At 37.0% G+C, this 23,612-nt stretch overlaps 1 protein-coding gene across 2 annotated transcripts in view; it reads left to right on the top strand.

The window, feature by feature from the left end:
* The first annotated feature begins 6,789 nt into the window (after positions 1-6,789).
* LOC149196814 (uncharacterized) overlaps positions 6,790-23,612 on the top strand; it is a 211,818-nt gene continuing 194,995 nt past the window's right edge. The window contains exons 1-7 of one of the 2 annotated variants that reach the window (XM_089405657.1): positions 6,816-6,944; positions 7,324-7,472; positions 11,708-12,087; positions 12,216-12,344; positions 12,460-12,667; positions 14,450-14,596; positions 20,862-20,936. In XM_089405657.1, coding sequence (XP_089261783.1) covers positions 11,896-12,087; positions 12,216-12,344; positions 12,460-12,667; positions 14,450-14,596; positions 20,862-20,936 — 751 coding nt within the window. In that variant the 5' untranslated portion in view covers positions 6,816-6,944; positions 7,324-7,472; positions 11,708-11,895. Of the gene's footprint in view, positions 6,945-7,323; positions 7,473-11,707; positions 12,088-12,215; positions 12,345-12,459; positions 12,668-14,449; positions 14,597-20,861; positions 20,937-23,612 lie in introns of both variants that reach the window. The other variant, XM_089405656.1, reaches the window with a different exon arrangement.

The raw sequence follows: 23,612 nt of genomic DNA, 5'->3' as shown, positions 1-23,612 counted from the left end.
GCCGTTATGTTTGGGTCGTGGCATGGTAATGTGGAGGGGCAGCAATGTTGACTGCCTGCCCCCCAACATTATTTAACATAGGTTGTTGTGGTGGGTACCGAGGGTGGGGTCATGGCCGCCCACCCATTAATGCAATTTCAGTGGGAAGGGGCCATCGGGGGTCATGGCCCATCGGCCCAATTTTTTTTGTTTATATATATAAATAGGCCGAGTTCGATGGAGGTGGCGGTGGTCATGGCCCGCCACCTATATATATATATATTTTGTTATGTATATAAACAAATAGCCATTTTTGAAAATTCGCAAAATGACCGAAGGAGACAATTTAACCAGGCCACAAATTCCCCGGAATCTGACCTAGGTTGGCCGAAATCTAGTGGCCGGGTTCTATCCAAAATGCTGCTTCCTTAAGCTTGCCTAGTCACCCAAGTCAACCTGAACTTTGACTTTTCCTAACTTTCGCATACGGACTCGGTTTGACAAACCATTCGCACCAACGCAAACACAACGATGAGATCTTCAATGTGAACCCAGTTCGAGCACAATCTAAACACTTTGATTTTTGACCCTTCCTGAGTCCTCTTAGACTTCTTCATGTGTCTAAAGCCACCTAGATCAATCCTCTCCACTGAGGAGCTTTTGGACTCCAAAATCATTTACACTTAGTACATTGTTTGTGTCCTTTTCTATCCACACTTTCAATCACCTGCACGCGAAACATGTACATTATTTGCAATCATGCACACCACACATGACTTAACAACCCTTCCTTGCCAAGAGTTTACAGTACACACTCCTTGGCCAAGGATTACATAAAAAATAATCAATACCTCAACTACTAATAAGGAAAGGCCAAAATATCATCGTTGCATTTTGATGCACGATGGTGACGACCTTCTGCTTCCCCTTTCTGTAATTTCTTTTAGGTCTCCGCTCAGGGTGCAACTTCCAACAATTTTCTTTGTCATGCCCCTCTTTCTCACAATGTATACAAGAGGGCTTTGCTCCCCTTCTCTTGGCTACTGCAGTTCTCTTTGGGTGGTCATCTCATCCATGTATTCCCCTGTTTTCCAGATGGCCTTTACACTAGCCGAGTCAATGGTAGTAGGTTCAAACAATAATAATGAATGTCTACTATAACTATGTCATGATCCAATATACTTAGTTACTACTTCAGGTGAGTCAAGTGCAATGCCCAAATTAAGTGCTTGTTTCCTAAACTCCTCGGTAAAGCTCTGAACATCCTGACCTCTACCTTGCCTTAAGTATTTCCAATCCATTAAGGCTTGTTGCTTATAACCCAAGGGATAAAATTGTTCTTTTAATGCAACAATGAAACTAGGCCATGAGGAAAGAAGATTACCCACACTCTTACTGCTTTACAATTTGCTCTCCCACCAGACGAGAGCGGTGCCACTCAACCGAAGAGAGGCCAACTAAATCTTTGCCTCGTCCTCTTCGATTTGTTGAATCCTGCAATAGATCTCAATTTGCCTAATCCATTTATTAAGCTTTTCTGCATTACTTTCACCGTTATACATGGGCAGATCAAATTTGACATCTAATTTAAAGAAAGGTTTCTTAGATGCACCCCTTGAATTTCTATGATGATGGTGATGAGAGGAAGAAGAGCTTTTAGTCGTGGAAGGAGAAGGAGGGGGGTCTTCTCCACCATTTCCATGCACTGAACATTGTTCTTCTGCTTTTTTTCCCTTCTGCTTTCTCCAGCCTTGAAAGCAACTGACTGACATTTTCTGCCATTGTATAGAAGGTTTTGCGGAAATTGAGCTCCTCTTCATAACGAGCCTCTTCATCTGCCATGCTCCTCCTTCGATGTGCACGCCCCGCTTCGGGATCAAAAGACTTTAGTTTCCCTTCGCCTCTTCGGAGCCTGTTTCTTGTTAGCATACAAACATGCAATTCACATCTACAAGGACCAGCTCTGATACCACTTGATCCCAAAAATCTTTTCCTTGTGATGCATTAAAGAATTACATATTAAGCTTGCATTTAACCATGAAATTACAAGTGCATAAAAGAAGAAGAAGAGAAGAATAGCAAGCCACCCATAGGAGACACAGGATTGATATCGGAGTTCGTCCAGGAGGGACTACGTCTCTGGGCCCTGCTCGAATTAGTGGGGAGGCCCTGTTTTCATTAGATGCAAAAATAATGAAAGCACATCAAAATAACCATGATGATCTTATACCTCCAAAATTGAAGAAGCCCGAAAATTGCAGACCTCTGATGGAGAAATAGACAACACTATTGAATTCGTGGCATCGAGAAATGTTGAAACCATATAAAATTTGTTGAAAACTGACAAAATGAAAATTTGCTTCCCGGGAGAAATTGCTCGGATCATGGTTTCGCCCCTCTTTCTACATTGCTCATGGTTCTGCCACTTGCAAATCAACTTGCCTCGAACTGCATGTCCGCTCATTCTCCCCCGACACACTGAGAAAATAGGTTTAATTATTACATTGTGGGCGGATTAACCAAGGGGTTAGTTTGGCGCAATGGTAATAATAGTAAAGTTGTTGAGGAGTGGTCGGGGGATCAAATCCCTCCCCTCCCCATTTTACTACATAATAATTAATGCATATTTTATTTGGGGGCGGGTCCGCCGTCTCGGTGGCCTGCTCCCCTCACTCCTTGCTCAACGTCGTTATGTTTGGGTCATGGCATGGTAATGTGGAGGGGGGGGGGGTTGACTGCCTGCCCCCTAACACTATTTAACATAGGTTGTTGCGGTGGGTACCGAGGGTGGCGGGGTCATGGCTGCCCACCCATTAATGCGATTTCAGTGGGAAGGGGCCGATGGGGGTCATGGCCTGTCGGTCCAATCTTTTTTTATTTATATATATAAATAGGTCGGGTTCGATGGAGGTGGCGGGGGTCATGGCTCGCCACCTAAATATATATATATATATAGATATATATATATATATTATGTATATAAAAAAATAGTCATTTTTGAAAATTCGCAAAATAACCAAAGGAGACAATTTAACCGGACACAAATTTGCTCGGAATTTGGCCCAGGTTGGCTGGAATCCGGTGGTCGGGTTCTGTCCAAAATGCTACTTCCTTAAGCCTGCCCAGTCACCCAAGTCAACCCTGAACTTTGACTTCTCCTAACTTTCGCATACAGACTTGGTTTGACGAACCGTTTACACCACCTCAATCACGATGACGAGATATTCAACATGAACCTGGTTTGAGCACAATCCAAACACTTTGATTTTTGACCCTTCTTGAGTCCTCTTGGACTTCTACATGTGTTTGGAGCCACCTGGATCAGTGATGGGGGAAGAGAGAGGGAGGTTGGAGAAAAAGGTAGAGAGAGGAAGAACGGGAGACAAATACTTGAGAGAGAGGAGTAGAGTGATGGGGGAAGAGAGAGGAGTAGAGGGCAGAGAGAGAGAGAGAGAGAGAGAGAGAGAGAGAGAGAGAGAGAGAGATGGGGGAAGAAAGAGGGAGGTAGGAGAGAAAGGGGGAGAGAGGAAGCACGAGAGAGCGGACATGAGAGAGAGGAGGCAAGAGGGAGGGATAGGGAGATGGAGTTGGAGGGGGAGAGAGGGAGGGAAGAAGAAATACATAGAGAGTGAGAAGTGGAGAGAGAGATCGAGTGACAAGGGAGAGTTGGAGAGAGAGTGTGTATGTTTGGGGGTGAGATAAAGAGACAAAGAAGGAGAGAGGATAGAGGGAGGGATATAGTAACAGAGTTGGAGGGTGTGGAGAGAGAGAGAGAAAGAGAGAGGGAGGGAGAGAGAGAGAGGGAGGTTAGATGAAAGAAATAGAGAGAGGTGGAGACAGAGAGAGGGAGTGATAAGGAAGATGGAGAGAGAGGGAGAGAGAACAATAGGAGGGAAGAGAGATAGAAGCAGGGAAGAGGGAGAGAAGAGGAAGAGAGAGAAAGAGGGGGAGAGGAGGGATAAATAGATAGATTGAAGAATGAGAGTGTATGTTTTGGGCGTGACATAGAGAGAAAAAGGGGGATAGAGATATAGATGGAAAGTGAAGAGAGGGAAGAAGAGAGAGATGGAGCGAGGGAGGGACGGACAGAGAGATTGATAGATATGGAGTGAGAGAGCATGCATGTTTAGAGGGTTGAGATAGAGAGACAAAGAAGGAGAGATGGAGGGAGATATAGATATAGATGGAGGGGGCAGAGAGGGAAGAATATTTGTTGCACTAGATGCATTGGTTTCAGTGTAGATGGTGATTTCTAATCCTATTTGATTGCTTTTGCTAGATGCATTGATTTTAATGTAGATGTTGATTTCTAATGATATTTGATTGCTTGCACTAGATGCATTGATTTCGAAGTAGATGATTTCTAATCCTATTTGATTGCTTGCATTAAAAGCATTGATTTCATTATAGATGGTGATTTCTAATCCTATTTGATTGTTTGCACTAGACGCATTGATTTCAGTGTGGATGTTGGTTTATAATCCTATTTGCTTACTTGCACTAGATGCATTGATTTCAGTGTTAAAGTTAATTTTTGATTTGAGGTAATTGGATGTATGATGGTACATTAATTTTAAAGTGATTGGATTAACATTGTGCATTGTTTTCAGTGTAAGTACATAAAAAATTGACAATGTACATTGATTTTTGTGTTATAGTAATTCAACTTATTAATATTGAATAGAAAGAGAGATAATGTATGATGTTTTTAAATGTTTTACGATTTAACGCATCCTTTCCATATAATCGATATGAAAAGATGACAATTGATATGAAAAGATGACAAAAGTAACATGGGTGACAATAAGAATAGTAGAAGAAAATAGTTTGAGATTAATCACAATGAAGACTATTTGTACTTTACTATATTCTTATTATTCACATTTTCTATCATTTAACACTAGTACATTGTCACTTTACATTCAAATTTTTTATTTCATCATTAAAGTTATTAACAATATTTATCATCTCAACACTAAGCAAATTTAAAATTAAAATTACCAAATTAATCTTAAACATATTTAGCATATTTAAAATGATTACGTTAATATTAGATGAATTTACATATTATTGATAAAATTAATCATATGTTCATTAGATTTTCTTTGGGCACAAGATTGAAACTAGCCTAGATCCATCTTAAATCTGGATCTATAAAGCGCCCAGAGGGATTAAATCTCTCGAAGTGCTCAAGTTTTGCACTAAAAAAAGAGGTTTGTACCTTGAGAGATTTGATCCCTCTCAGCCCTTGATAGCTCCATAGTTAAGATGGATCTAGGCTAGTTTTAATACAATTTGAATTAAATAACTTTAAAGAAATTAGTTTGGAAAATCAAATTATTAATTGATTATCCTATTTTTTAACTTAAAAAAATGCTAAGTTGTTAATTAATTTCTTATTTGACCAAATTATTGATTTATTATCTTGCTTCTTAATTTAGAAAAATATACCAAATTATTATTAACTCATTATCCTATTTCCTAAATAAACTGTTCAAATTCATAAGAAATTAATTACTAATAAATAATAATAATAACAAAAATGATTACATAAATGGCCGTATTTTTCAGGAGTCAAATGCTCCAATTGATTCTGTGCTGGTCTCCATATCGGCTCAGACTGCTTCAGATTGATATGTTCTTTTCTCTCTATATGGTTCTGCTTATTCCTATGTGTTTCTCTACACTCTGTTTTATTTTTGGATGGCCATTGTGATTATGGTTATGATGGTTTTGTTTTCTGGTATGGTCTGAGACCTCTTTTCATCAGTATCTGTCTTATTATAGGCGCAGAGGCAGTCCCTCTTTTGTCATCAGGAATGTTTTTTGGCTGGCTTAATACGCCTTTATATGTTTCAGCTCATTATATTTCCTTAATATAATATACATGTTGATTTTTCTCTCTGAAAAAAAAATAACAAAAATGATTACATAAAAATAACTTAAGTATTAGATAATATTAAATGATTACATAATATTAAATGCTTTATATTTACAATTTTAAAATGACTCATTTTAGATTTATAATGAACAATATAATTTATCTAATAAATAACTAAACCTTAAAATATTTAAAACATAATTAGCTTTATCATCCAATATATTATAATGATATCGCTATATAAATAAATGTATAAAACATTCTCTCTCACTAAATTTATAAAACATTCTTTCTCTTTTTATATTTAAATTTTTTCGATTGCTTCTTATCATTTATGGATGGTTTTGCTTACCAACTTTAATATCTAGGGAATCAAGAGCATCAAACCTTTACTTCTCGAAAAATCAATGAAACCCTTGACTACGCAAAGATCAAAAGAGTCAAACCATTAATTATCCAGTTTCAAGAAAATAAAAAATAAAAACCATTTACTATCCCAGTTTCAAGAAAAATAAAAGCTTTCCCCTTTACCTCATAAACATTTAAACTAACCCTAAAACTAAAATGCAGAGAAAATAAAAACTCAAGTCATAACTAAGCAACTAACGTAATTAAGGAAATATTCGTGAGATATGTATTACTTTTACGGTAGGGAGACGGCCTTTAAACTTGACATTGCCTTTGTCACTTAAGTTGAAACCAAAGAGACGAGGACAACTGGTTACTGACCGAAAGTAAACCTGGGAAAACAGAGGGTTGTCACTATGAGGTGCCTTATCCGTTTGTACTAACCCATTGCCCACGCAACCTCAATCGTGTACCGGGGCCCACAGGCGGGGCCTGGGTTATTGGCCGCGTCCGATGTGGCAACCATGCTGACTGTGCAAGGCAGTGTAGTTGCGAGTCGGTGCGAAGCGACTTGGCACCGTATCTCCCGCTGAGGCTCAGGTGCGGTAACCGAACTTCCCCGTCCGGTTCGGCTGGGAGAATGAATACCTTTAGCTCTGCCATTCAGCTATTTTGGCTTACGGCTAAACAGAGGAGCAGAAGGAGAGGAGAGCGAGCAAACGACGAGCCTGCACAGGTCGTTCTTTTCACTTTCCGATCATAAGATTACTCTGTGTTCGTGTTTGTCAGCGTATCCCTTTAAACCCTCGCCTTTCAATTCATGTCATATCAGTTTATTGAGGGTTATAACTATGACCATTTTGCCTGGCGAGTCCTCGGCCATTCTTTATAGGAGCATTTATTGAAATCCCGAGCATTAAAGGCTTGATTATTGAGTCTTCAATTTTTGATCAGCTCTGTTAAAGTAGTTTTAACTGCCTCCTTAAAGTCAAGGCATTTCGAGGAATCTTTCGAATGATCATCGATTTCTTGCCTTCTTTTCGTTTGCAAATGTCGAGATATTTGTTTATGCGACCTAATTACACGAAATTTATGGATATATTTGTGTTTTTCAGGCCGAGAAATGTATATTTCAGGTGTTTGTGTAAACACTGTTAAAGTCTTGCGGTTGTTCTTTGGAATTGGATGGATACTGAGTTATAGCTCATAATATTATGGAGAACGGGTGGAAACAGTCGTTATTAGATGGCAAATGTTAATTAAGGTGTTTTTGTAAATACTGTTGAATTCTTGCAGTTTTTATTTCTTTTCTTTCTGGAATTGGATTGATGCTAATTTATGGCCTATAATTTTACGAAAACTGGCGGAAAAAGTCATTCCGTAGACGGACAAATATAAATTTAAGCTTTCCTTCAAGTCGTCATTGAGTTCTTGCGTGCTTAAGCTTTAGAATTGGTTGCATACTTCTTTATACATTGCAGTAACCTGAGAAACGCGCATAAAATGAACTATAAGTAGTTATCTTTAGATCGATAGATATATAGCGGAACTGGGCGAAACTATTTTTAATTTTTGCCTTTTTTTATGTTATAAAGGGCCGATTCTTAATAATCTTTTCCGGTCGGAGTAATTTACGGCGTCACGCTCTGCAAATATTCTCTCTTTTAAGGAATCCGTCTTCTTGTTCACGCATACCTTTTGAATCCTCTTGATTCTAACAGCAGCATCAATTTCATGCAATTTCCTTTCAAAGTTGTTGTATGCAACGCAACATTATTTTATATTTTTAGACGCGTGAATGTACATTAGAAGTGGACAAAGCTTAGACTGTTGCTAAACCTTTCGTTGTTTTATGTCACGATTGATTTTAGTTTTGGTTTCGGTTAAGAGGAGAAATTTTTTGGCGCACGCTTGGCAAATTCCTGTGAATTTAGGTGAAATCTGTCTTTTCTCTGTAGGTAGTATGCTCTATCCTTTTTCCTCTAATTTGATGAAAATTTACGTCATATGTACGCTTGTTAATCGGATAGGTCAGTTCAGTTGACCTCGTAGACGTTTTTATAATATCTGTCAATCTTTCTCTCTCTCATACACACAGACAACATATAAGCATGTTTGCTATGAGTTATTTCCTGTCTGAGGTTAATGATCAGTGTCTTCAATAAGTTTTTTCAATAGAAGAAAGTTTAGGTGATGTGCTTCTCAAATTCTCTAGAACTAAAGTTCTTCAGTTTTCTCTGTAATTTGATTAAATTCTATCATTGTTGCGATATTTATTGGTTGTATATCCTTTTTTACCAATGCTGAGGTTTTAATGCAACATAGATATTCAGAGTGCTAAATAGATAGCAGAAGTGGGCAAAGATAGGTTTTTGTTTTCGATAATTTATCTGTTTGTTGTTTTAGGTTGTGCTTGGAATTCTTTATCAAGTTTTGTTTGATAATTCAATAAAATTGTGATTATATGATTGGGAATATTCTGTAATTTGGATGAAGTTCAGTTTATCTCTTAAGGATTTTTTATCCTTCCTCTGTCTTATTTTTTAAGTTGTTTTGAGGAGCAAACTCCTAGGAGGAATGGCAATAAGCTTGCTGTTACCCTCAGGATTGAAAGTTTTTGCATTCAAGAACATTGGAGTTAGAATACAAAGTTCAAACTTTGGTGGAAATAAAACCCTACCCAGAGACAATGTTTCAGGTGTGGCTCAAAGGTGTTAAGACAGTTTGCATACTAACAGGAAGCCTTAGAGTTTGACAGGACAATACTAAGAAAAGTCTTGCACTGTAAGCCAAAAAGCAAGGGTAACATATATTTTATAAGCACATGAACTTCCCTTGGGTGAGGTCTTCCTGGAAAATACCTCCATTGCCAGGTTCCTTGGTATACGTACTTCCATTATTTCCATCAGAATTCGCCTTTAATGCTTTATTGAATGAATGACTCATTCTATCAGAATTCGCCTTTAATGCTTTATTGAATGAATGACTCATTCTAGCTCATCTTGCCTACTTACGATAACATTTTGGTGCTCAACCTGCCTCCTTATGATGATGTCTTGACTCTTTTTGCGCATCCTGCCTCCTTCTGATGATGTCTCGACTCTTATTGCACATCCCGCCTCTTCAAAATAGTCTCCAGAAGGATGTTTATTCGTCCAGCGGCTCCAATTTAATGACAAGAATGTCTCTGGGTTGGGGACTTCCCATCCTCAAACTTCAATAGTTCCGGCACACCTGAGCTGCAGTCTGCATATTTCTGTGCAAATTCTGTACCCACGAATTAAACTTTAATGAATTGGGCTTGTGGGATTTCAACAGAGTTCATAAAGGATTTATAGCTACGTTGATTTGGAAGAATTGATGTAATCTTCAGATTCCAGAATACCTTTTAATTCTAACACAGTCACGCTGGGCCATTTTTTATGTCTCTGTTCATTTGGGCAGAATGCTTCACTTTTTAAAGGTTCCGTGATTTCATGTAGGCATACCTGTACATCATGGATACTTGAAATCTTAAAATATGAGTTATTAATACCTATTAAACAGTATCTAGTTGTACCAGATCAGCCTAATTTGCTGTGGTACAACATGAACTACAGGGACCCTAATGCCAATCACCAATTCTTTCACAAGCTGGTGTAAGTGTAACAATAACATCACAGATAAATGGCAACATAATTTGCTGTTTTTTTACATACATGATTCATTGCGCCAAGAGGTGCTCTACAACTCAGTATGGGGAGATGTTGTAGTGTCTGTAAATGAGTGTAAACATTTAAATGTCAGCCCTCCCAGCATGGGGGAGATGTTGTAGTGTCCATAAATGAGTGAAAACATTTAAATGTCGACCTTCACAGTATGAGAGAAATGTTTTAGTGTCTGTAAATGAGTGTAAACATTAAATGTTGGCTCCATATGGGAGAGATGTTGTAGTGTCAGTAAAATGAAGCATTAGATAAAAAAATAACAATAATAAAACATAATGTCAGATAAACTAAAAGAAAATAATAATAAAAAGTAAAAAGTGAAAGAAATAATAAGTGGGTTCAATGCAATTTGTTATATTGCAATTTTCAAATTTTGTTTCTATTAATAAAATTACAAACAATCTTTTCAAGGAACAAATCATAATATAAATATCACATTAAAATAAATTTAAATAATAATGATTCATATTCGTAACCCTTATATTTCGTAATATATCATTAATAAACATATGAAAATTTAATAATTTTAATTGATAAACACATTTAAAAATATAATATTTCAAATATGAAATATATCTAATAAATAGTAGATATAAATTATTGACCGTATAAATTAAAATAATGATTCATATTCGTAATGTATATTTCAGAACTTTATATTTAAATTTAATTAATAAACATATAAAAATTCAATATTTACAATTAACTTTTTTTCTAAGTTATATATCTTTCTTTCAATATATATCATCAATGGCATATCACATTACCAAATTAAATTAAAAATACTATAAACATTCAAAGAAAAACACAACATATATATGTAACTATATGTATTATCAAGGTTTTAATAAAATTTAACCTAAGAATATTTCTATATATAGAGATGTGAAATTTATATAAATATAAATAGTATTATTGAAAACCAAGATAGGGATCTACCAAGTGTAAAGACAAATCAAACCTTTTGAAGTGCAAACCTTTCCTCAAGTTTTGCACTGAAAAGGTTTGCATCTTTGAGAGAATTGATCCCTCAGGGAGCTTGGTAGATCCAGAGTTAAGATAGATCTATGCTGGTATAAATTACAAGGAAGCTCAAGTTCCATGGCCCATGTAAATGATGATTCATTTTGTACATGATGATAGATAGAGTTTTGACTATTGTCCACTTAGTGATACCAAAATATGGATAGTATAACCCAAGTAGATCTATCAACACTGTGAATTGCAGACTTAAGAAAAGAAAAGTCTGAGTTCAATTACTTCAGTAGACTTCAGACTTCATCTGTCATTCTGTTAAGAGAACACATGCCCCTGGGAACGTTGGCGAGGGGAATAAGAACATTGCTGCATTACCAACTGACATAGTGTGCCTTTTTCTTGTTGTAAAGCAACTGGAAATTAGGGAGATGTATATTTCCTTAAGTGATTGTACTGTGTCTAATAATACATAGTACATTAGCCTAAAGCACAGGTCATAAGGATGAAGTGTAAATTTCAAGTAGACATTACAATTAATATTAACCAAAGTCTGTTCAAACTTCAAACAAAATCTGTCTAGAGAATCATGCGTTGTAACCAAACAGTACCAGTTCATTGAGGTTAATTGCTGTTCCATCAACGAGGCAACTGCTACACAACTGGGGCAAATTTCATGTGGCTTTTGGTTGATGGCATCATTGTCATTTTGTGTTTTACTATGCATACTAAATTCGTAGAGCCAATTAAATATTTTCTGAATATTTATAGCATTAAATGAATGAAAAATAATATTGTGGTTTAAAGTTTGGCTCAGGTATGTGAGCAGCAATGTTACATCTTGGTGGACAATGGCTGCAGCCAACCTAAAATACCAATGTTATTGCAAGGTTAGCTTGATAACACACCCTTGCATGAAAGGCAGAGACTTGGATATATGGTAGCATTTCTAGGGGGTCTATAAAAGGAAAAAAACACTTTCGAGAGAATATTCACTTAGACTTGATGGGTGGAGCTTGTTCAAGAAAAAGAGATCAACAAGACAGTGCAGAAGACCTCCAGCGAGGTGGTTCAGGGAGGTCTAGTAGAAGTATCAGCCTTAGATGGCCAATAAGTCCGCGTATAGCAGTGGACATTGGCAAAGGAGATGGGAAAGCTCCTTCTCTTCTAGAGCTGTCCATTCGAAAAATCTGTGAGGTACTATTCTTCTCTATTAAACTGGTCAATTTCATTTATTGAAAGGAGACTTGCTAAGCTCTAAGTTAAGATTTGTGCCTAAGATGATGGTTTGGAGTCTTTGACTAGTGTATTGTATGTCAATGCAGAATATTGGCAGATATGACTCTCTTAATATGCTTCCTAGAGATCTGAGTCAGCAGATTTTTAATGAGTTGGTTCGTACTCAAGTTCTCACAAGAACTTCACTCCACGCATTTCAAGACTGTAATCTTCAGGTAATCCCTTGATTTAAGAGTTACCTAACTGAGAATGACTACTTAAAATTTCTGCACAAGGAATGTACACTGTGAAAGAAAATAAACATTTGTGTTTGTTCTGATTTTTGGGTAGGATGTTTTTCTGGGAGAATACCCTGGTGTGGAAGATAGTTGGCTTGAAATTCTTGCAACGCAGGGACCGTCCCTCCTGGCAGTTGATATTTCTAGTTCAGACGTGACAGATTCAGGGCTTTCACTATTGCAAAATTGTCTAAATTTGCAGCATCTGAATTTTAACTATTGTCAACGTATTTCTGATGCTGGACTAGAATATCTCACAGGTAATTCTCACATTTTTCATTTCTTTTTGACATGACTCTATGATCCAAAGTAGCTCTGTCTGTAAGCTCAATATCTTGAAAATTTTATATTTTGTCAGAGGAAACAGTTTCTACATGATTATAATATTCATGATGGACCTTGTTATCAAAACTTTATTGATTATAGTTCCATGGTTTCATGTTGCATGTTTACTCCATTTTATTTTCATTTTCCAACTTCTTCAATGATTGTACTGGTGATGTTGGGTTATTAACAGCTGTGGTACATTTGGTGCTTTCCTTTTGTTTCCTTTTTTAATAAAATTTAACAGTTAACTGGTGTCTTGTAAATTTGAATGTTTCTGCTTATGGTAGACAGGGGTATTTAACTTGCAGTGGCCAAATTGGAAAGCATTTTCTGAAGCACCTATATTGTAATGGTGAATTTGCATTGCCCTCTAAACCGGTCCTCTATTTAGCATATTTGACTGGTTGACTCAATTGTATTAGAGACAATATTAAAAGATTGTCCATATGTGTTGCTGGAACATCTTTTACTCTGATTATTCAGAGTACAAGCTCATTGTTTATTAACATCACTGCTATGTTTTGATGGTTCTCTATTGTTTAAAAAATTAATTTAATGCATGCCTTTTAGAACCTAGATTCCAATCTTGCCAAGGTTTCCTTTGGAGTTAAGGTCTCTAGAACATATGCTTTTTGATGTTTCATGTCATCTTTAAGGCCACCCAGTCAGAGCCTCATTTTCAGGACATCAATCGTTAATTATTGAGCCTAAGTCTTCCTTTGTACCATTGTATTGACGTGATGTAAACGTTCTGTAACTGTAAACCTTTTCCTTTGTAATATGTTAATATTCATTATGGTTTCATATGACTCCCAGACAAAGGTTCATGCCTCCCTAACTAAGAATCCTGTAGGCCTCATTATTTGAATTCTAGAGCAGGCAATATCAGGGAGCACATTTTTCATCTTTACACAAGGAAGATTGCAATCACTGGCAACATTTGCCCCTGTATTTAACTTGCAGTGGCCAAATTGGAAAGCATTTTCTGAAGCACCTATATTGTAATGGTGAATTTGCATTGCCCTCTAAACCGACCCTCTATTTAGCATATTTGACTGGTTGACTCAATTGTATTGGAGACAATATTAAAAGATTGTCCATATGTGTTGCTGGAACATCTTTTACTCTGATTATTCAGAGTACAAGCTTATTGTTTTTTAACATCACTGCTATGTTTTGATGGTTCTCTATTGTTTAAAAAATTAATTTAATGCATGCCTTTTAGAACCTAAATTCCAATCTTGCCAAGGTTTCCTTTGGAGTTAAGGTCTCTAGAACATATGCTTTTTGATGTTTCATGTCATCTTTAAGGCCACCCAGTCAGAGCCCCATTTTCAGGACATCAATTGTTAATTATTGAGCCTAAGCCTTCCTTTGTACCATTATATTGACGTGATGTAAACATTTTGTAACTGTAAACCTTTTCCTTTGTCATATGTTAATATTCATTATGATTTCATATGACTCCCAGACAAAGGTTCATGCCTCCCTAACTAAGAATCCTGTAGGCCTCATTATTTGAATTCTAGAGCAGGCAATATCAGGGAGCACATGTTTCATCTTTACACAAGGAAGATTGCAATCACTGGCAACATTTGGTAGTTTCATTTTAAACCTTCTTTCGTTTGAGTAGGCTGTTTCGTTAATTGTTAAGTGCCAATATATATATATATATATCTCTTTTTTTCTCTAATATATTATCTTCTGCTTCTCAGGACTTACAAACTTGACTTCACTTAGTTTTAAAAAGAGCAATGCAATAACTGCATCAGGCTTGCGTGCCTTAGCTGGTCTTGTGAACTTGACAAGTCTGGATCTGGAGATGTGCTCAGGGATTCATGGTGGATTGGTGCATCTAAAAGGTGAGTTGAATTGTGGGAAATAGGTGGCCTTGTGGATGGGGTTGTACAGTGATAAGGTTGGATTTGGTGGTTTAAATGCATTTATCTGATCTTGTCTTGCTTGTACATTTGTGTTGTTAATTTCCAACTTTTCTGAACTGGTTGGGCTATTGATTCAAAAGACTTGAGAATCTCTGAACCTTAAAGTCACTTTCCCGTTTCCTGACAATATCATCTAACTTGTTATCGATTTCTGCCTCATTGCCTGTCACTTCTCATTATTTAGAGCCTTGCTGTTAAGGTCTTCAAATTGTTTATTATGTTGCTATATATAAATGCAAGTCAATTGACTCTGTTTTATGGTAATCTATTACTTTCAGTGAATGGATCCCTTTGTTTCACAAATAGATGCCTGCAAAGGGTGACATAAGAATTAAATGGTTCATAAGTGTTTTATCAACATTTCTGTTACATTGTCAGATTGATTGTCTTCTATCTTTTGTAAGCTACACATAAATGCTGCAGAGCTAAGTCAAATGACACAGGGAAACATGGGTATGGACCGACATGGGACACATAGAACACTAAGAAAATTTTAAATATGTCTGCATTATTCACACACGAGGATGCATTTGACATATTGGGAGTCGGGACTTATCTGCACACAGTTTTTGATATTTTTTGGAACTTGTAAAACATTTTTTGGTGACCCATATATCAGTCATGCCAGGACACATGTTTTTTGTTTGTTGATGTGACACATGCCCCATTAGTGTCTGACATGTGAACAGCAATTTTCAAAGTGTCAGACATACAGGGCTGGGAGGGTGTGTCCTGTTTCATGGCTTCTGAGGATTCTATCACATGTCTCCATGGTATTGCATTCAATGCATGGTAAAGTTCAGACATATGTCTAGTTGCTAACACAAAGGTTGTGAGTTTTGAACAGTTAGTCCAAAGGCATCATTCATAGACAACAGGGAAGAGGGATTTAAGCTACATAAACAAAACAATCATTGTGTTATCTTATAAATTTTAAGGAGCTTGGCCATCTAAAAAGGCTTTAAGAATTTGGATTACCTGGAACTGGGATGCTATGGGAGATTATCTAAATTTCTATGTATGTGGTTATTTCATTGCACTTTTCTCAACACAGCAGACAGTTAAAATCTTCCTGAGGAGGCCCCTAGTTCTTTGATAGGTCCATCCTGTGTATTATTTAACAGAAAAATGTATTCAATCCAGCAGAGGAATCCCCTTAAAATGCCATATTTGCCATAGATATAGATATCTAATGAGTTCCCAAAAGCAAAATGCTTGTGGCAGAGAATGCAATCCCTGACGCTTCCTCCATATCCTCAATGAGGAAAGAGCACAAAAGCTGCCCTCATCATAAGAAACATAGTTTTTGGACCATGAGGAGATGTAGGCTATTTTGGCCCTCAGTGATTCCCTTAAAGTGTTTTGGCACACTCTTCATTCTAAGAAACCCAATCCTCTCTCTGATATTGATCTATAAGCAGTTTTCATAATATCGCTTCATGTTACGATCTAAGTTGCACGATACGGGGAAATGTGATATATATATATATATATATATATAATATGCGCAATCATAAAATGTACATGATATATTATTACATTATGATTAAATTGTTTTGTTTCAGCCATGTTTGGATCCAAGTCCTTGACGGGGGGGGGTGGTGTGGGGAGGCTTGACCCCCCCACTAGTGCCATTGGGGGGGTCAAGGGGAAGCGCCCCTGAAGCGAAAATTAGATGAAAAATTGCCTTGTAAAATATTGTAATTTCGTAGTCAATCTAGGTCGTTCATTACCCCAAAATGAGGCGAGAGTCTTTTTATAACTTGTGAGAGACATCTAGAAACATCCACACAATATTTTAATAGCCTAATAAAATATTAAAAATGAAAAAAGAAAAAAAAAAACAGAAAAATGCTTCTTTTGGCAGAAATGCGGCCATATGACCTTGAACGTGTTTCAGGCCGTAGTGGGTCACGTTTCAGCCTCAAGAAACGTGCCAGTACAGCCTCAAACATGTTTCAAGGCCGTACCACACGTGTTTCAGCGTTTCCGTATCGTTTCTTTGAGGAAACGACCCCCTGCCCAGCGTTTCCTGCTACACAGGTTACGATGCTCTGGGCTAACCCTCCACTTACATCCGCTCTCTCCCACCGTCTTTTCTTGTGTACTGATATCAATAGAGTGGTGAGGACCCTCAGCTCCAGCAAAGCAAGTGACGAGGAAGGTTTCCAAGATGAATTCTGGAAACATGATATTCATTCCCGTTTTATATATTGCTGATACTTTTAACCATGTTGTTTACTCGGGTTTTCCTTTTTTTGTGTTATCAAAGTATTACCCACCCTATTCTGAAGTTAATGGGATCATGATAAGAAACGTGACACCATTGAATAGTGGGGAAGAAGGAAATTAGTTGTAACGTGTTATAGATGTGGTAAGAATTGGATTCGAGGTCATAGATGTAGATTCAATGACTTGTATTATTGCAAAATTATAGATAGGAGTAGGTAGAGGTTTCCATTGAAAAAGACATTAGAATTTGACAAGAATGAAAACTGACCAAAGATTTCACCAACAACAATCATCTGCACTAGGGAGACTTGTAAGGAAGAAGAGTCAGGGGTCTATAATGAATTTTATGTCATAAAGAAGAAGTGCAACCATCTATAGTAAGATATATTCCATCTGATCTAAGGAACAAAGGTAATAGCTTGAACATCAGGGACCAAAAACCTACAATATCACTTGTAGCAATTATGGGATGAATGATCCAAGGACCCTAAAATTCAAGGGAAGCATAAAGAATAAGAATATCACAATCTTAGCAGATGTTGGGAGTACACAATTTCATGGCTATCAATCTTGCAAACAACTAAACCTTTTCGTATGCCTTGTAGGATTTCATTATTACAGTTGCTGATGGTCAAAATGTCAAGGTATTAGGAAGGTGCCATAAAGTTTTAACTTTTTGTATATATACAAAATTTGGAACTATAATCTACAGGTTGGATGCGGTGTTAGTAAATGGTCGCTGCAAGTGGGCACGTATGCCCCAAATGTCCAGGAACAATTTATAGAATTCCTGGCAAGAGTAGAGCTACAAGTTATATGGGTCACAAAGCCTACATCTTAAGGTACGGGCAATACAGTCAATGGAAAGGGAAGGATCAAAGAAAACCCACCTTTGAATCAAGGTAATTGGAGCTGATGTTGTAATTATAATCATGACTCATGAGGACTTAGTGTTAAGAGATGAGTTAAAACAACTCACAACTTTCCCACTTCCACGATAGACAACTCTCACAAGTATTCAAATCAAATCCACTAGGGAAACATAGAATCCTCCGAGATTGCTTTTAGAACAAAGCACTTCTAAAGGGGAAGGCTTGTTATAAACATAGAGGAATAGATAATATTATAATATACAAATAATGTGAAAATAAAAACAGATAAAAGATAAGAAATAATATAATAAATAAATACTAAAAGGCACACCTTTTCATTTAAAAGGCACAAAAGTCCCTTCTAGTTGTATTTATTCGTGAGCTACACAGATGTAAAAGTCACCATTCATTATTTATATTTCTTGGTGTATCCAAGTGAAAACTTCAAGTCAAATTGAGTTTCCGCTACATGGTTACATCCATTACCACACCCACTAGGCAAAGTTTGCTATTCATCTCCTCTCAAGGTCCATAGAATTTGTCAAGATGAGCTTGAACTCTATTCTATCCCTGCTTGTATAGGTCGAGATGAACCAACCTCAATAGTCGAGACCTCTCTATCTCCGATTAGAATAAAAATTCTGTAAAACTGCCTTGCACTGGCACTAGGCCTATTTCTCTGACCACTGATACCAAGTATATTTCTCCAAACTATTGATCACTGATCCTCAAACACAATTCCGATCCTTGTCCCACTCCAGCATATTAATTTCCTTGCTGATAATCCAATTTGTAGCCTGAAGAGAGGAGGCCATACAATCCCTTTAAACATTGAGATTGGGGGCATAAATTGCACAAAAACCGAGGATCTCATCTTGGATTAGCAGTGACCAATGCACATCTATTCTCAAGATCTGACCCAGAAGCAATCACAGAACTCTGCAAGGAAGAAGAAAGGGTGATTACTAATCCTCGATTCTTTTAACAATGATTGAAGCCTGAAAGGACCATTCCAATAGTAGTTCATCTGATTCCATAGTTCAAATCTGGTTGACTTCGCCTCTTGTAGGAAAGACCACATATGACTGGAACTGTTGCAACACATTCCTGAAAAATTGTTTGTGACTGGGAATCGTCATCCCTTGTACATTCCAAGATAGTAGGGAGAGCTTCATTCCAAAAGAAGATGAATTCCTAAATTACTATAGCGGCTGACCATCTCAAAACCTTTAGGCATCTGACTATCTGATGACTGAATCATCACATCCTTATAGGATTTCGTTTGGTGCCATGGACTCAGAGCACTAGCTGGTTTGTTCATATGAGTTGGAGAGGAAAATATTTTATGCTTGTGAATTAACTTGCTAACATTGTTCAATCTCCATACTACTGGGCCCTTGATGTACAACAATACCCAAACTGTTAGGACCACAACCTCGGGGCATACCCTTGCATTGTCACCAAGGAACTACTAGGAACCAATGGGTGAACCACCTGACCAAAAAGGTTGGGAAACAATAACACTAGCAAAGGATGAAGTTTGAACCACCTACACTTGCACTTGACCCACCATGGCTTCCACTTGGGCCACATAGTCATGGTGGATCAAATATTAATAAGTCCCGATATTTATTACCTTTTGTTATCAGACCATAATAGAATAAACTATAAATATGTATATATACTTACATTTTGATTTCCAACCACCATGCCACCCACCCCTGAACTTGTGCCACCATCCAAGGAACCGCTTCCTTAAGTGCCCAATGTTATGAGAATTGGACCAGTTTTGGGAACTGGAAAACCACAGATTTGTTCTAGGGCTGAAACTGTCTGGTTGAAGGATTCAAATTTGAAATGGTCAGTTTTGTATTGAATCGGCCATAAATGCCAAATCAATTGGTTTTGTATAGAACTGTACACAGCTGGCGGTGGGAGATCACGTAAAACTCAAAGTAAAAAAATAATAAAAATAAAAAGACGAAACACACGATCTAACCCTAGGCACCCCCTAATGTTATTTAAAGAGGTTCCCACTCTCCATTTCACTCACACATTTTAGTTTAGTACAACCTTAGATTGAGGTGCAACCAATTGTTGGACAAGACCTTGAATGATGCAGCATAGTTTTGGATGATATTGATCCCTCGTCATTGTGGGTTGTGAAGACTCAACCAGCAGCATTTGACAATAAAGATCTATCTTTGATGGACTTGGACCCACTTCCATAGCCAGAGGATCTAAAAATTGTTGTTGAATGTTAAGCAATGCATTTTGATGTTGTTATACCATTCGTTTGATGCTACAGATTTGTTTGATATAAATCAATTGTTCCCTTCCTTAATGTTTGATATCAATTCTAGTTCTATTATTGTCACAAGTGCCTTAAGGTTAAAAAAACTTCTGTGATACCATTTGATATTACATGCTTTGATTGTTTTAACTATTACTGTATTTTTATGTATTATTCCATTCAAACTTTTGATAGGTTGGCATGTGTGTCCAGTTGCCCTCAAAGATCTAATATTATTTAAAGAGGTTGGCATGTTTATTTAAAGAGGTTCCCACTCTCCATTTCACTCACACATTTTAGTTTAGTACAACCTTAGATTGAGGTGCAACCAATTGTTGGACAAGACCTTGAATGATGCAGCATAGTTTTGGATGATATTGATCCCTCCTCAGAGTGGGTTGTGAAGAATCAACCAGCAGCATTTGACAATAAAGATCTATCTTGGATGGACTTAGACCCACTTCCATAGCCAGAGGATCTAAAAATTGTTGTTGAATGTTAAATAATGCATTTTGATGTCGTTATACCATTCATTTGATGCTACAGATTTGTTTGATATAAATCAATTGTTCCCATCCTTAATGTTTGATATCAATTCTAGTTCTATTATTGTCACAAAGTGCCTTAAGGTTAAAAAAACTTCTATGATACCATTTGATATTACATGCTTTGATTGTTTTAACTATTACTGTATTTTTATGTATTATTCCATTCAAACTTTTGATAGGTTGGCATGTGTATCCAGTTGCCTTCAAAGATCTAATATTGCTTATTATGTTTTTCACAGGGCTTACAAAATTAGAAGCATTGAACATTGGATGGTGCAATTGTATAAAGAACTCAGATATCAAGCCTCTGGCTGGTATGTTTGAGTACCATGTTGGGGAAGTATCATGTTAAACTAGAATCTATTTGCCTGCAATTTGATTGTATGGTACTTGCTTATACATAGTGTAATATTATAAGTTGACACTTGCGTTAATGAATAAACAAGATATGTTTTATAGAAGTTAAATAAGTTGTCGCAGCAAGGAGATGGAAGGGTTAGTCCCATCCAATTCCACTATGTTTAGAAGTGTATTTATAGGTTGAAGATATTGCTGTTTTCAATTATTCTTGGACATATGAATTCTAATGCATCAATTGTGGCCTCTAGTTACAATCTAGGCAGGGATTTTTTTCCCCTACCTCTTTGCTTATGATGTTTGAGAATTCAAGGGCAATTTTTATACTATTATTTCGGTCCTGAACAATGTTAGAAGAGATTAACTAGACTTATAGTTGGGGAGTCTTGCAAAATTATCTTGAGTGTGTTTTAGAGGGTTACCTACTCGAGTATATTCACCTTAAAGACAGTTGCTTCTAAACTAATACCCTTTTGGCACAATTGGTATGTTGGGAGTAATTAGGTACTATAAAACAGTTTGTTCTTTCATGATAATGTTATCATATTTATGTGTGGTTTATCTCAGAAAAATTCACAACTTATGCTATTACAAATCACATGTGCTTTTTGTCTGTTGAATTATTTAAATTTTCATTTGGACTATGTTTGGTGTTAAATTTAAGTGGTCCATTATGTAGGCAACTATGCTCATATGTGCCAAATAACTTTCCTACAATGGTGCTTCATATTGGATGCCATCCAATGTGGAAATTGATATACTTGTTCCTAGCTTCATATGTTATTGCTATTCCCTTTGGTTGTTGCAAAATAATATGAGGAAAAGATCCTCCTCTTGTGTATGAACCTTTGTTCTTGACATTCTCTTAGGCATGGCAATTCAGAAAAGCATCAACTATGCTTCAGATGACAATCGATAGGGTGCCAATATGGCTGAAATGTGGATGGCGAAGAATCTGGTTCTGACTGAACAGGTGTACATGTAGTCTTTGTGACTGAATTAGACTTAGTAGTCAAAGAATCAATAGAAGATGAAGTCTCTGTTGAGAAAAAAGGTACCAAGGATGTGTTTCCTAGTGCTTTTGTCTTTTGGCCGAGGAAAACATATGAGAACACCTTTTAGTAAGTGACTTTATGAGTTATTAAAGTCATGTGACTTAAAGTCACTTTATGAGGTACTTTAGTACTATGTACTTTATATTATCAAGTCACTTTATGTTTTTAAGTTGACTTTATGAGAAAAAGGTACAAGGTACAAAAACAACATTTAGTAAGTGACTTTGAGTTATTAAAGTCATGTGACTTAAAGTCACTTTATGAGGTACTTTAGTACTATGTACTTTATATTATTAAGTCACTTTATGTTTTTAAGTTGATTTTATGAGAAAAAGGTACAAGGTACAAAAACAACATTAAAATGACTAGGGAGTTCATTAATGAAGGGGGAGACATAAAAAGGGGGTCAATGGGAGGTTAGATCTCCACCCTTGATCAAGGAGAGCTGAGATTTAATCCGAGTCTTTGATCATAGGGTTAGGGCTTCTCTCAACATAATGAGACTAAAAAGGGAAAATGGCATAGAGAGTTCTCATTCTTAATGAGCATTTGTTGGAGAAGAGAGGAGAAGAGGAGGAGAGTTTGCTGAAAGAAGAGACCATTTTGCAGCAGGAGAAGAGACCCTACAGTAAGCTGATTTCCTACGCTGGGAGTGGTGCGCAGATCAAGGAGAGACTGCAATTATCCCAGCTCGAATTCCAAGGTAGTATAGGCTCAATTTTTTGAGAAGATCAGCAACACATAAAGTCGAGGAGGAGGCTGCATTAATAGTAGGTCAATTGTTTTTCAAGGCTGAGAGGGCTGTCTGACAGGTATGAGTTTCTAGCTAAGTTACCAGGTTCAGATTCGGATTCGGATTTGGATACGGATCAAGATCAGTGAGATTATTCAAAATCCAAGATCAAAGCCTTAGGGAACCACTTGTGCTCTGGTACCCAAATTTTAACACTTTCTCTTACCGAGGAAAGTGTTCCTCAACACTCCCATCTTGTTTTTGAAGTAGACATGCATGCCCCGCGGTAAGGCTTTGGTGAAAATGTCTGCTACTTGCTCATTTGTGGAAATGTACTCAAGCTTGACAGCTCCCTTTTGGACATAGTCTCTAATGAAGTGAAACTTGATCTCAATATGCTTTGACCTGTCATGAAAAACTGGATTATCCATGAGTTTTATGCAACTCTGATTATCACAGTAAATTACTGAAGGTCTCAATGCTTGACCAAATAGACCAAACAACATCTTGCAAAGCCATATGGCCTCACAACTAGCCAAACTAGTAGCCATATACTCTGCCTCAGCTGAGCTCAATGCAACTGACTGTTGTTTTCCGCTGATCCATGACACAATTGCCGAACCCAACCCAAAACAACACTCGAAAGCCCTCTTCCTATTTGAAGCACAACCTGCCCAATCTGAATCTGTGTACCTTGCCAGTCTCTCTCCATCACCCTGTCTATAATCCAGACCAAAATCCACAGTCCCCTGCAAGTAATGAAAAATGTGTTTTGCAGCCACCCAATGCACTCTCCTGGGCCATCACCCTGTCTATAATCCAGACCAAAATCCACAGTCCCCTAC

The sequence above is a fragment of the Pinus tabuliformis genome, chromosome 2_2 (assembly GCF_031772625.1).
Source record: "Pinus tabuliformis cultivar Carrire ecotype Pingquan chromosome 2_2, CPIR1, whole genome shotgun sequence".
Taxonomy (NCBI): domain Eukaryota; kingdom Viridiplantae; phylum Streptophyta; class Pinopsida; order Pinales; family Pinaceae; genus Pinus; species Pinus tabuliformis.
This window is presented reverse-complemented; position numbering and strand designations above follow the sequence as displayed.